We start from the raw sequence: 15250 nt of genomic DNA, 5'->3' as shown, positions 1-15250 counted from the left end.
TAAATTTGGCACCAAAATCGCTGATTGGTTGCGGCCGGCGGTCGCGACCAATCAGCAGAGCGGGGTTTAAATTTGGCGCCAATACTGCTCATTGGTCGCGGCCGGCGACCGCAACCAATCAGCAGAGCGTTGTTTAAATTTGGCGCCAATCTCGCTGATTGGTCGCTGACGCCAGACGCGACCAATCAGCAGAGCGTTGCTTAAATTTGGCGCCAATCTCGCTGATTGGTCGCGTCTGGCGTCCGCGACCAATCAGCAGAGCGGTGTTTAAAGTTGGCGCCAATCTCACTGATTGGTAGCGGTCGCCGGCGGCCGCGACCAATCAGCACAGCGGTGTATAAATTTAGCGCCAATCTCGCTAAATTGGCCACCGCGACCAATGAGCAGAGCGGCGTTTAAATTTGCCGGCCATCTCGCTGATTGGTCGCGGCCGGCCACCGCGAGCAATGAGCAGAGCGGCATTTAAATTTGCAGCCTATATCGCTGATTGGTCGCGGCCGGCGACCGCGACCAATCAGCAGAGCGGCGTTTAAATTTTCCACCGATATCGCTGATTGGTCGCGGTGGCCGGCCGCGACCAATCAGCAGAGCGGCGTATAAATTTGCCGCCCATCTCGCTGATTGGTCGCGGTGGCCGGCCGCGATTAATCAGCAGAGCGGCGTTTAAATTTGCCGCCCATCTCGCTGATTGGTCATGGCCGGCCACCGCGACCAATCAGCACTGCGGCGTTTAAATTTGCCGCCCATCTCGCTGATTGGTCACGGCCGGCCACCGCGACCAATCAGCAGAGCGGCGTTTAAATTTGCCGCCCATCTCGCTGATTGGTCACGGCCGGCCACCGCGACCAATCAGCACAGCGGCGTTTAAATTTGCCGCCCATCTCGCTGATTGGTCGCGGCCAGCCACCGCGACCAATCAGCAGAGCGGCGTTTAAATTTGCCGCCCATCTCGCTGATTGATCGCGGTCGGCCGGCCACCGCGACCAATCAGCAGAGCGGCGTTTAAATTTGCCGCCCATCTCGCTCATTTGTCACGGCCGGCCACCGCGACCAATCAGCACAGCGGCGTTTAAATTTGCCGCCCATCTCGCTGATTGGTCGCGGCCAGCCACCGCGACCAATCAGCAGAGCGGCGTTTAAATTTGCCGCCCATCTCGCTGATTGGTCGCGGTCGGCCGGCCACCGCGACCAATCAGCAGAGCAGCGTTTAAATTTGCCGCCCATCTCGCTCATTGGTCGCGGTGGCCGGCCGCGATTAATCACCAGAGCGGCGTTTAAATTTCCCGGCCATCTCGCTCATTGGTCGCGGTGGCCGGCCGCGATTAATCACCAGAGCGGTGTTTAAATTTCACGGCCATCTCACTGATTGGTCGCGGTGGCCACCGCGACCAATCAGCAGAGCGGCGTTTAAATTTGCCGCCCATCTCGCTGATTGGTCGCGGCCGGCCACCGCGACCAATCAGCGTCGTATTATTGTGGGCCCGGGAGCGGCGCTGCTTGTGCGGCTCCGTATTAGCGAGGACCGGGGAGCGGCGCTGCCTGTGCGGCTCGTTCTGCTGCGAGAAGCCGGGAGATGAGCGGCTACTCGCAGCAGAAGCATCCCGACGGGCGGCGCCACTTCCTGGTCCTCCGTTCACACTTGCTGTCGGGAGATCAGCAGGCCAAGCCGCTGATCTTCCGACGTTAGCCGCATGGTGGTCAGCGGCGCCGGTCGGGGTAGTTGTGCTGTTAGCGCCGCTCATCTCCCCGCTGCATCGCCGCTGACCTCCGTCCGGCAGATGAGCCGCTAACGGCCGCCATCTTTTTTCAGAAATCCCGCGGTGCTGATTGGCCGCTGCCGGACCAATGAGCGACGCGGGATTTCCTGGACAGACAGACAGACCGACAGACAGAAAGACAGACAGACAGATAGACAGACAGACAGACGGGATAAGACAATTATATATATAGATACACATGTATATATATATATATATATATACAGTTATATGAAAAAGTTTGGGCACCCCTATTAATCTTAAGCTTAATGTTTTTTAAAAATTGGTGTTTTTGCAACAGCTATTTCAGTTTGATATATGTAATAACTGCTGGACACAGTAATGTTTCTGCCTTGAAATGAGGTTTATTGTACTAACAGAAAATGTGCAATCTGCATTCAAACAAAATTTGACAGGTGCATAAGTATGGGCACCCTTATCATTTTCTTGTTTTAAATACTCCTACCTACTTTTTACTGACGTACTAAAGCACTTTTTTTGGTTTTGTAACCTCATTGAGCTTTGAACTTCATAGCCAGGTGGATGCAATCATGAGAAAAGCTACTTAAAGTGGCCACTTGCAAGTTGTTCTCCTGTTTGAATCTCCTCTGAAGAGTGGCATCATGGGCTCCTCAAAACAACTGTCAAATGATCTGAAAACAAAGATTATTCAACATAGTTATTCAGGGGAAGGATACAAAAAGCTGTCTCAGAGATTTAACCTGTCAGTTTCCACTGTGAGGAACATAGCAAGGAAATGGAAGAACACAGGGACAGTTCTTGTTAAGGCCAGAAGTGGCAGGCCAAGAAAAACATCAGAAAAGCAGAGGAGAAGAATGGTGAGATCAGTCAAGGACAATCCTCAGACCACCTCCAGAGAGCTGCAGCATCAACTTGCTGCAGATGGTGTCAATGTGCATCGGTCAACTATACAACGCACTTTGCACAAGGAGAAGCTGTATGGGAGAGTGATGTGAAAGAAGCCGTTTCTGCAAGCACGCCACAAACAGAGTCGGCTGAGGTATGCAAAAGCACATTTGGAGAAGCCAATTTCTTTTTGGAAGAAGGTCCTGTGGACTGATGAAACCAAGATTGAGTTGTTTGGTCATACAAAAAGGCGTTATGCATGGCGGCAAAAAACCACAGCATTCCAAGAAAAACACTTGCTACCCACAGTAAAATTTGGTGGAGGTTCCATCATGCTTTGGGGCTTTGTGGTCAATGCCGGCACCGGGAATCTTGTTAAAGTTGAGGGACGCATGGATTCCACTCAGTATCAGCAGATTCTTGACAATAATGTTCAAGAATCAGTGATAAAGTTGAAGTTACGCAGGGGATGGATCTTTCAGCAAGACAATGATCCAAAACACCACTCCAAATCTACTCAGGCATTCATGCAGAGGAACAATTACAATGTTCTGGAATGGCCATCCCAGTCCCCAGACCTGAATATCATTGAACATCTGTGGGATCATTTGAAGAAGGCTGTCCATGCTCGGCGACCATCAAACTTAACTGAACTGGAATTATTTTGTAAAGAGGAATGGTCAAAAATACCTTCATCCAGGATCCAGGAACTCATTAAAAGCTACAGGAAGCGACTAGAGGCTGTTATTTTTGCAAAAGGAGGATCTACTAAATATTAATGTCACTTTTCTGGTGAGGTGCCCATACTTATGCACCTGTCAAATTTTGTTTGAATGCAGATTGCACATTTTCTGTTAGTACAATAAACCTCATTTCAAGGCAGAAACATTACTGTGTCCAACAGTTATTACATATATCAAACTGAAATAGCTCTTGCAAAAACACCAATTTTTAAAAAACATTAAGCTTAAGATTAACAGGGGTGCCCAAACTTTTTCATATAACTGTATATATATATATATATATATATATATATATATATATATATATATATACAGTGCCTACAAGTAGTATTCAACCCCCTGCAGATTTAGCTGGTTGACACATACGGAATTAACTTGACATTGTGACATTTGTACTGTAGATCAGCCTGGAAGTGGGAAATGCACTGCAGCAAAATTTGTTTTTTTTTTGTTTTTTTTTTAAAACGTTAAAAGTTAATTCAGAGTGTCATTTATTATTCAACCCCTCAAACCACAAGAATTCTGTTTGGTCCCCCTAAAGTATTAAGAAGTAGTTCAGGCACCAAGAATAATGAGCTTCACATGTGTGGATTAAAGATCTCTTTTGCCAGCCTTTTCTGACTATTTAAGACCCTCCCCAAACTTGTGAACAGCACTCAGACATGGTCAACATGGGAAAGACAAAGGAGCATTCCAAGGCCATCAGAGACAAGATCGTGGAGGGTCACAAGGCTGGCAAGGGGTACAAAACCCTTTCCAAGGAGTTGGGCCTACCTGTCTCCACTGTTGGGAGCATCATCCGTAAGTGGAAGGCTTATGGAACTACTGTTAGCCTTCCACGGCCTGGACAGCCTTTGAAAGTGTCCTCCCGTGCCGAGGCCAGGCTTGTCCGAAGAGTCAAGGCTAACCCAAGGACAACAAGGAAGGAGCTCCGGGAAGATCTCATGGCAGTGGGGACATTAGTTTCAGTCAATACCATAAGTAACGTACTCCACCGCAATGGTCTCCGTTCCAGATGAGCCTGTATGGTACCTTTACTTTCAAAGCGTCATGTCAAGGCTCGTCTACAGTTTGCTCATGATCACTTGGAGGACTCTGAGACAGACTGGTTCAAGGTTCTATGGTCTGATGAGACCAAGATCGAGATCTTTGGTGCCAACCACACACGTGACGTTTGGAGACTGGATGGCACTGCATACGACCCCAAGAATACCATCCCTACAGTCAAGCATGGTGGTGGCAGCATCATGCTGTGGGGCTGTTTCTCTGCCAAGGAGCCTGGCCATCTGGTCCGCATCCATGGGAAGATGGATAGCACGGCCTACCTGGAGATTTTGGCCAAGAACCTCCGCTCCTCCATCAAGGATCTTAAGATGGGTCGTAATTTCATCTTCCAACAAGACAACGACCCAAAGCACACAGCCAAGAAAACCAAGGCCTGATTCAAGAGGGAAAAAGTCAAGGTGTTGGAGTGGCCTAGTCAGTCTCCTGACCTTAACCCAATTGAAAACTTGTGGAAGGAGCTCAAGAATAAAGTCCACATGAGACACCCAAAGAACCTAGATAACTTGGAGAAGATCTGCATGGAGGAGTGGGCCAAGATAACTCCACAGACCTGTGCCGGCCTGATCAGGTCTTATAAAAGACGATTATTAGCTGTAATTGCAAACAAGGGTTATTCCACAAAATATTAAACATAGGGGTTGAATAATAATTGACCCACACTTTATGTTTAAAATTTAATAAAATTCAACTGAGCAACATAACTTTTTGGTTTGTAAGATTTATGCTTCTGTTCATAAAACCTACTCTCGTTTGCAGTTTGAAGGCTCTAACTTATTTGCATCTTATCAAACCAGCTAAATCTGCAGGGGGTTGAATACTACTTGTAGGCACTGTATATATATATACATGTATATATATATGTATATACAGTGAAGGAAATAATTATTTGATCCCTTGCTGTTTTTGTAAGTTTGCCCACTGACAAAGACATGAACAGTCTATAATTTTAAGGGTAGGTTAATTTTAACTCCTTACGGACCTTGGGTTTTTCCGTTTTTGCGTTTTCGTTTTTTGCTCCCCTTCTTCCCAGAGCCATAGCCTTTTTAATTTTCCGTCAATATGGCCGTGTGAGGGCTTATATTTTGCGGTACAAGTTGTACTTTTAAACGCCATCACTGGTTTTACCATATTGTGTACTGGAAAATGAGAAAAAAATTCCAAGTGCGGTGAAATTGCAAAATAAATGCAATTCCACAGTTTTTTTTTTTGTGTGTTTTTTTACCACCTTCACTGAATGCTAAAACTGACCTGCCATTATTATTCTTCAGGTCATTACAAGTTCGTAGATACGAAACATGTATAGATTATTTTTTATTTAAGTGGTGAAAAAAAAATCCAAAGTTTGCTTAAAAAAAATGACGGCATTTTCCGAGACACGTAGCGTCTCTATTTTTCGTGGTCTGGGGCCAAGTGAGGGCTTATTTTTGCGTGCAGAGTTCAAGTTTTTATTGATACTGTTTTGGGATAAATCCGATGTTTTGATCGCCCGTTATTGCATTTTATTGCAATGTTGCAGCGACCAAAAAACGTAATTCTGGCGTTTTGAATTTTTTTCTTGTTACGTCGTTTACCGATCGGATTAATTCTTTTTTTACAGTATATTGATAGATCTGGCAATTCTGAAAGCGACAATACCAAATATGTGTATGTGTAAAAAAAAAATATTATTTTATTTTGAATGGGGCAAATGGGGGGTGATTTAAACTTTTATATTTTTTTTATTTTTTTTATATTTTAAAAAACATTTTTTTTACACTTTCTGCATGCTTCAATAGTCTCCATAGGAGACTAGAAGCTGCAGTTTCCTGATCGTTTCTATTGCATACAGGCGACAAGCAGATCGCCTGTATGCAGGAGAAATGCTCCTATGCTATGAACGCCGACCACTAGGTGGCGCTCATAGCTAGCGAGACATGACAACCAAAGGGGTCTGCTGCAGACCCCGGGTTGCCATGCCCACCCATCAGTGACCCGCGATCACATGACAGGGTCACTGATGGGCGGGGCTAAGGCCGCGCTTCCGGCGTGGCGCGGTTAAATGCCGCTGTCAGAGATTGACAGCAGCATTTAACTGGTTAACAGCTGCAGGTGGATCTCGATTACACCCGTGACTGTTGCGGGCACATGTCAGCTGTAAGAATCAGCTGATATGTGCCCGGTTCAGTGCAGGCTCACAGCCGGAGCCCCCGCTGTACCAGGGGTGATGGCCTGGGGAGTGCTAATACGCCCCAGGCTTTAAAGGGGTTAACATTGAGAGATAGAATATCCAAAACAAATCAAGAAAATCACATTGTATAAATTAGATAAAGGTATTTGCATGAGTTCTGGCTCCTATAGACCATTTAGACACTCCTAATCAACTCGTTACCTGCATTAAAGACAGCTGTTTTACATAGTCACCTGTATAAAAGACTCCTGTCCACAGTCTCAATTAATCAGTCAGACTCTAACCTCTACAACATGGGCAAGACCAAAGAGCTTTATAAGGATGTTAGGGACAAGATCATAGACCTGCACAAAGCTAGAATGGGCTACAAAACCATAAGTAAGACGCTGGGTAAGAAGGAGACAACTGTTGGTGCAATAGTAAGCAAATGGAAGAAATACAAAATGACTGTCAATCAACATCGATCTGGGGTACCATGCAAAATATCACCTCATAGGGTATCCTTGATCATGAGGAAGATGAGAGCTCAGCCTAAAACTACATGGGGGGAACTTGTTAATGATCTCAAGGGAGCTGGGACCACAGTCACCAAGAAAATCATTGGTAACGCATTACGCATTAAAGATTTAAAATCCTGCAGTGCCCACAAGGTCCCCTTGATCAAGAAGGCACATGTGAAGGCTTTTCTGAAGTTTGCCAATGAACACCTGGATGATTCTGTGAGTTATTGGGAGAAGGTCCTGTGGTCAGATGAGACAAAAATTTAGCTCTTTGGCATTAATTCTACTCGCCGTGTTTGGAGGAAGAGAAATGCTGCCTATGACCCAAAGAACACTGTCCCCACTGTTTTGGGGGTGTTTCTCTGCTAAGGGCACAGGACTACTTCACCGCATCAATGGGAGAATGAATGAAGCAAAAATCCTGAGTGACGAGTGACAACCTCCTTCCCTCCGTCAGGACATTAAAAATGGGTCAAGGCTGGGTCTTCCAGCAAGACAATGACCCAAAACATACAGACAAGGCAACAAAGGAGTGGCTCAAAAAGAAGCACATTATGGTCATGGAGTGGCCAAGCGACAGCCTCAAAATCTTAATGATTTAGAGATGATCTGCAAAGAGGAGTGGACCAAAATTCCTCCTGACATGTGCGCAACCCTCATCATCAACTACAAAAAACGTCTGACTGCTGTGCTTGCCAGCAAGGGGTTTGCCACCAAGTATTAAGTGTTGTTTGTCAGAGGGATCAAATACTTATTTCTCACTGCAAAATGCAAATAAATTTATCTAGTTTATACAATGTGATTTTCTTGTTTTTTTTGGGCGATATTCTATCTCTCAATGTTAAAATTAACCTACCCTTAAAATTATAGACTGTTCATGTCTTTGTCAGTGGGCAAACTTACAGCAAGGGATCAAATAATTATTTCCTTCACTGTACATATATATAATGATGATAACAGTTAACTGATGTGTACATAAGGCAGCAGTGTTGCTTTAGCTTGAAGCACAACATATTGCAATAACATGCATTGACAGTGAGAAGTGCCACGGATGATTGTAGAATCCCAATTTGCCTACCAGGGTTTCACAACCCAGAAGTTCAGACCCAACTTTTCCTGGGAAGACATGATAACCAATCGGTACCCCGTTATCACATTGCAAGGGTCTGGGGAGAGCACACTGTGATTGACAATAGCCTTTTAATTACTAAACTGCTGGTGCCATTGCTGCTGTTATGGGCAGATGCCAGCTATGTATTAGGCTGTGTGCCCACAATGCGTTTTTTAAGCATTTCCGCAGCGGCAAAAACGCTGCAGAAATGCTTAAAAAATGCATGGCTGAAGGCCTGCCATGTTCCCCAATGATAATCCGCATGTGCTGTGCACATGCTACGGAAATTTCCGCTGCAGATTATCATTGCGGAAAAAAATGCAGCACTTCCAATTATTTTGAGGAAGTGCTGCGTTTTCGCCGCCATTGAATCGCATGGATTCCGCTTCATTGCATATGTAGATGCGGAATCCATGCGTTTCAATGTGCGGATGGTACCCGGGTGTGGAGGAGAGGAGACTCTCCTCCGGACCCGGGTACCATAGAACCTGTGAAAAAAAAAGAATAAAATAAAAAATAAATGTTATATTTACCTTCTGACGGCCCTCGCTGCGCTCGTCCTCCCATGCCGGCAGATCGCGATGGACTGGAGGACCTGCGCTGACGTCATAGTCTTGTGACGGGTCACGCGACGCTGACGTCGGCAGGCCCTTCTGTGTACTGCGATCTGCCGGCAGCCAGGACGGAGTGAAGCAAGACTGCGGGGGCCATCAGAAGGTAAGTATAGATTTATTTTTTCTTTTTTACCATTCTTTCGGTCACACTATATAAATCCATGCCGGTTGCATGGATTTATATAGGGTGACCAAGTTGACAAGCACTTTCCAAGTGATGCTAAAATCGCTTGGAAAGCGCTTGTCAACCCGCATGCGGAAATGCATGTGAAGAACGCTTCACTTCCGCATGTCCCTGGCAGGAAAAACGCATGTACAATCCGCATGCGTTTTTTTCTGCCAGGGAGATGCTGAAACGCTCAGGAAAAATCCAGAGCATTTCTGCATCGTGGGCACATAGCCTTACAGCCGGCACCTACTCTGCGAGCTTCTGACCGTGATGCACATGTACAGCAAGGTGTGTAAAGGGGTTAAAATGCAGAGTCACTGATACAGTCAAACCACATAATTTTATTAGGATAATTAGATTGAGTTACTTACCATAGGAAACCAGAAGATGAAAATATCATTACTTTTATTATTTTTTAGAAATAAAATGAATTTACCTAAAAATACTTTTAAACAGGGTATTGTAGTACGAGATGATTCCCATCAAACCGTGACTGTAAATATTTCCTATACATATATGTCATAATGTAAAAGTAGCCCCCTGAATGTGCTCCCTGTAAAAATTTATCTTGTGCATTCTCTTTGATCTTCCATATGGCTGTAGACGTACAGTATATATATGGCGCTCTGTTTCTGGAAAGATTTTTGTATGGTTCAGATTGCCAGCAGCTGAATATCCTTGTGTCAGATATTAACCCATTATCATAGACAAGTTCAGTAAGCATCACAATAAAAGGATCAAGGATTAAATCCACAACGTTTATATGCATGTAATTGGGGCTAGAAAAATATGTAGCAATCCAGCAATAAGGTAGAGTTATGCAGGCAGTAGGCTATGCTGATACCGAGCTCAGAGAGACAGTCCAGCAACCATACATAAAAATCAATTTGAAAATTTGTTTCATTCTGTTAAAATCCAAGAAGCAAAGTAGGACAAGAAAATTTGCTGATGTGTTTCATGCAGTGGTTGTGCCCTTGATCATCATACATGCAGTGGTAACAGACTGTTTCTTTTTTAACTACATGTAACATTTTTGTTATCTGTTGAAACTCTATTTTCACATTGTGGAAGGTCCATTATTAAAGACATGTTGTAACATTGATATGCTTCACAGGATTAACAATTCATCATTTTGTTACTGAACATTACTTTTTATAAGTAATTGTTAATACAAAAATTGTATTAAAAGACCTTAAACGATTTTACTATCACTAATTTACGTGTTTCCGAAAAACCTGCATTTTGTCAACAACCTGATTGAAAGGGTTGCCACTAGTGATGAGCGAGTATGCCTCATTAACCCTTTCGGCGAGCACGCTCGGGTGCTCGCTGAGTATTTTGGTGTGCTCAGCATTTCATTCATTGTTGCCGCGCCTGCAAGTGTCACGGCTGTTAGCCAGCTGTGACACATGCAGAGATAGCCTGATCGCCTGAGGCATACTCGCTCATCACTAGTTGCCACATCATCATACAACACCGGACAATAGGCCTTCTAAAGCAGAATTCAGACTTGTAATTACCCTCAAGATGAATTGAGACAACCATGAAACCATGATGTCTGGATTGCCAGCAGATCTCCTGGCCTGAACGCAACAGGCTCCTATATGCCTAGGAGGACGTTGAATTCAAGCCAGGAGATCCACGGACGGCCCCGACATCATGGGCTATGCTAAGACCGTATCTCACAGATGACCAAATTTGATCTAATGGTATTGTTATGACTGCCAAAGCACAGAGGTAACGTACAAACCAGGAAGACAAATACCTGAACCTGACAGGTTCCTGTTCAGAACTGGAAAAAGCCCTTCTCTGACCCTGGTCTGTCCCTGCCTGACTGTGGAGGTTGGCACCCTAAGATAACGCAATGGCGCCCCCACTCGACGGTGGCTTACCCTGAATGTCCTTAGCAGCTTCTAGGATCGCTAGAATAGCAGGAATAAAGGCAATCACATACAAAACATCTGCAACCAACAACCAACCAATTACAGCTAAGTGAGTGAATCCAACAAAATTTATCACATGCAGGAAACACCAGTAGAGAAAGGTATTTAAAGCTGCACCCGAAAGGTGACTGGACAGACAAACAGAGTAAATTAAAAACACCTGTTACCCAAAACTGACAGAAACAAAGATAACAGAACTAAAACACTCAAAGAAAAGATGAATTTGTTGGGGCTCAGCAGTAAAAGACTCTGACCACAGAACACAGAATCAAGGGATCAAATCCAGAAGCATGACAGGTATATAATTACCCGCAACAGATTGATTTGCTGAAATTTGTACATCAAATCCATGAGTTTTTGCAAATTACTTCAACTAATCTGCATTTTGTGATTAGACCCTAAGCTTTTTTTCATCTGGAGCATGACTAAATATTCATATGCAAATTTGTCATTATATTTATATATTTGTGGTGTTACTATATCACCAATGCATTTAAGGACACATTGTTATGCTAAGTATTACAGAATCCTACCTCCTCTGGTTTTGTCAGATACTTGAATGACACATTTCCAGGCTCTCTCTTCCCATTTTCCGACTTCTCCCAAAACTTGGTAAATAAATAATGTTCAGATGCCTTGTGAAGCTTGTATGGATCTATACTGAGGAAATCGTCCTGTGGAATGGTATCAATATATCTGCAGTATATATAATTCCAACGGTATAAAGAATTCAGTTATTTTGGACTCTTAAATTAAACTTGCATTAATTACATGGATATTCCCATCTCAGACATTCATAGCGCTATCCAGGGATATGTCGTAAATATGTAATCGATATTGGTTCCATATCTGGGACCCGCACCTATCTCAGATCGCTTCTCAATAGAGAGGTGGCCTCATTTGCTTGGCTTCTTTGGAACTCTCAAGATAAGTGTGGATCTTAGGCATTCATTTGGCATCTACAGCATATCATATACAGGTGCATCTCACTAAATTTGAAAATCATCAAAAAGTTAATTTATTTCAGTTCTTCAATACAAAAAGTGAAACTCATATACTATATAGAGTCACTACAGAGTGATCTATTTCAAGTGTTTTTTCTGTTAATGTTGATGATTATGGCTTACAGCCAATGAAAACACAAAAGTCATTATCTCAGTAAATTGGAATAATTAACAAAAAACACCTGCAAAGGCTTCCTAAGCGTTTAACCCCTTTAACACCCAAGGTGGTTTGCATGTTTATGACCAGGCCAATTTTTACAATTCTGACCACTGTCACTTTATGAAGTAATTACTCTGGAACGCTTCAACGGATCCACTGATTCTGAGATTGTTTTTTCGTGACAAATTGTACTTCATGATAGTGGTAAAATTTCTTCAATGTCACTAGCGTTTATTTGTGAAAAAAACAGAAATTTGGTGAAAATTTTGAAAATTTTGCAATTTTCACATTTTGAATTTTTATGCCCTTAAATCAGAGAGATATGTCACACAAAATAGTTAATACATAACATTTCCCACATGACTACTTCACATGAAAAAAATTAACATTTATTTTTTTCACAAAAATGTTACTTTAGACCCCAATTTTTTTATTTTTGCAAGGGTATCATTAAAAAATGGACCCCAAAATTTGTTGTGCAATTCCTCCTGAGTACGCCAATACCCCATATATGGGGGAAAACCACTGTTTGGCCGCACGGCAGAGTTCATAAGGGATGGAGTGCCATTTGACTTTTTGAATGTAAAATTTACTTAAATAATTAGCAGATACCATGTTGCGTTTGGGGAGCCCCTGATGTGCCTAAACAGTGGAAACTTCCCACAAGTGATACCATTTTGGAAACTAAACCCCTCAGGGAACTTATCTAGATTTGTGGTGAGCACCTTGAACCCCCAGGTGCTTTGCAGAAGTTTAGAACATTGAGCCGTAAAAATAACATTTTCACATTTTTCCAACAAAAAAAATGTATTTCAGCCTCCAATTTTGCATTTTCATAAGGGTAACTGGAGAAATTACACCATGAAATTTGTTGTGCAATTTCTCCTGAGTAAGCCAATACCCCATATGTGGGGGAAAACCACTGTTCTAGTGCACGACGGAGTTCGGAAGGGAAGGAGAGCCATTTGACTTTTTGAATGTAAAATTTGCTGGAATAATTAGTGGACGCCATGTTGCTTTGGAGAGCCCCTGACACGCCTAAGCAGTGGAAGCCCCCCAGAAGTTACTCCATTTTGGAAACTAGATCCCTCAAAGATTTTATCAAGGGGTATAGTGAACATTTTTAACCCAGAGGTACGACACAGAATTTGATAACATTAAGTCATCATATTGAACAAGTTGTCATTAGTCTTGAGCGCATGGGTATGCACCGTGTATCTCGGGTGCTCAAGTGACATGCTCGAGTCCCAGCATGTTTCACGGTTATTAGACACCCAAAAAAACATGCGGGGATCACTCATGCATGGCAGGCAATCCCTGACAGGTTTTTTTTGACTGTATAACAGCTACAAAACTTATGAGGCGGAGATTCGAGCACCCGCGATACTCGGTGCATACCCAAGCACCCGATGCAAACTCAAGTAGTGAGCACTTGTGCTCAACACTATTCACCATAGTGCCGTCATTTTTTTTCTTTACTCTTGTAAAAATCCCAACCCCAACACAACCCTAACCCCAATCCTAATACAACCCCAACTCTAGGATAACCCCAACCCTAATCCAACCCCAACCCTAGCCCAAACATAACTCTAGCCTAACCCTAGTCCAACCCTAACCCTAGCCCTAGCACAACCCTAACAATAGCCCAACCCTAACACTAGCCCAACCCTAACCCAACCCTAGCCCTAGCCCAACCCTAGCCCTAGCCCAACCCTAAGCCTAGCCCAACTCAAACCCTAGCCCAACCCTAACCCTAGACCAATCCTAGCCCAACTCTAACACTAGCCCAACCCTAACCCTAGACCAACCCTAACCCAACTCCAACCCTAACCCTAGCCCAACCCAGCTCTAGCCCAACCCTTACCCTAACCGAACCCTAACCCTAACCATAGCCCAACCCTAACCATAGCCCAACCCTAACCCTAGCACAATCCTAACCCTAGCACAGCCCTAATCCTAGCACAACCCTAACCCTAGCACAACCCTAACCCTAGCACAACCCTAACCCAAGAGCTTATTTTTTACAACGTTCCTCATGCAGTATAAGTGATTAGACAACTTTATTCTTCGGGTCAGTGCGATTACAGCAATACCAGATTCATATCAGTTTTTTATTATTGACAGCAGTCACACATTAAAAAATGCTTTTTTTTGCAAAGACTAGTTTTTGCATAGCCATATTTTGAGAGCTATCATTTTTCCATATTTCGTCCGACAGAGTCATGTGATGGCTTGTTTTTTGCGGAACAAGGTAATGTTTCTATTGGTACCATTTTCGGGCACGTGACACTTTTTGATCGCTTTCTCTTCCGATTTTTGAGAGGCAGAATAAACAAAAACCAACAATTCCAGAATTGTTTTTTTGGGGGGCTTTTTTATGCTGTTCCGCGTGTGGTAAAATTGATAAGCTGCTTGTTTTTTGCGGGACAAGATGATGTTTTCAGTGGTACCATTTTTATTTGCTTTCTTCTTTTTGATCGCGTTTTATTCCTTTTTTTGTTTGGCGGTATGATGATAAAGCATTGCTTTTTGCTTCGGTTTTTTTTTTTACCGTGTTCATTAAAGGGGTTAACTAATAGGACAGTTTTATAGGTCATGTTGTGCCGGGCGCGGCGATACCAAATATGTGTACTTTTATTGGTTTCCTTTTTTATCTCATAATAAATAAATATTATGGGTACAATATATTTTTATATTTTGGGGATTCTTTTTTTCTTTTTTTTTTTAAATATTTTAAGAATTTTCACTTTCTGGCACTTTTTTTTACTTTTACACTTTGTCCCACTATGGGACTTTCACTTTTTGCAGCCTGATCAGCTGTATAGCATAGAGAGCAGCAGCTCCCTATGCTATGCAGCCGTCAGCGCTGCACACAGGGAGAAGTTACTTTGGTCATGCACTGCGCATGACCAAAGTAACATCCTGCTGTCTGGTGACCCGGATGTTGGCATGACGACATTAGGTCACCATGACAACATCCGGGAGCTGCCACAGACAGCGCGGGATACCGGCAGAGGAGGTGAGTACCAGCGCTTACCTCCCCTTGCACCCGCAATGCTGCGATTGACTTCAATCGCAGCATTGCGGGGGTTAATGTGCCAGTAGCAGTGCGGGACCGCTCCTGGCGCATAGCACCGGGTGTCAGCTGTG

General features: G+C 43.6%; 1 protein-coding gene across 1 annotated transcript in view; it reads right to left on the bottom strand.

Moving 5' to 3' along the window:
• Positions 1–15250, bottom strand: part of LOC141165106 (uncharacterized) — a 196685-nt gene that overhangs the window by 68103 nt on the left and 113332 nt on the right. Inside the window, exon 9 of the mRNA XM_073650747.1 lies at positions 11470–11632. Within this exon, the coding sequence (XP_073506848.1) occupies positions 11470–11632 (163 nt within the window). The remainder of the gene's footprint in view (positions 1–11469; positions 11633–15250) is intronic.

This window comes from Phyllobates terribilis, unplaced genomic scaffold (genome assembly GCF_046119375.1).
Source record: "Phyllobates terribilis strain yellow unplaced genomic scaffold, ASM4611937v1 Scaffold_11__3_contigs__length_659146591, whole genome shotgun sequence".
NCBI classification, from domain to species: Eukaryota; Metazoa; Chordata; class Amphibia; order Anura; family Dendrobatidae; genus Phyllobates; species Phyllobates terribilis.
The sequence above is the reverse complement of the archived record's forward strand: the minus strand, read 5'-3'. Positions and strand labels throughout refer to the sequence as shown.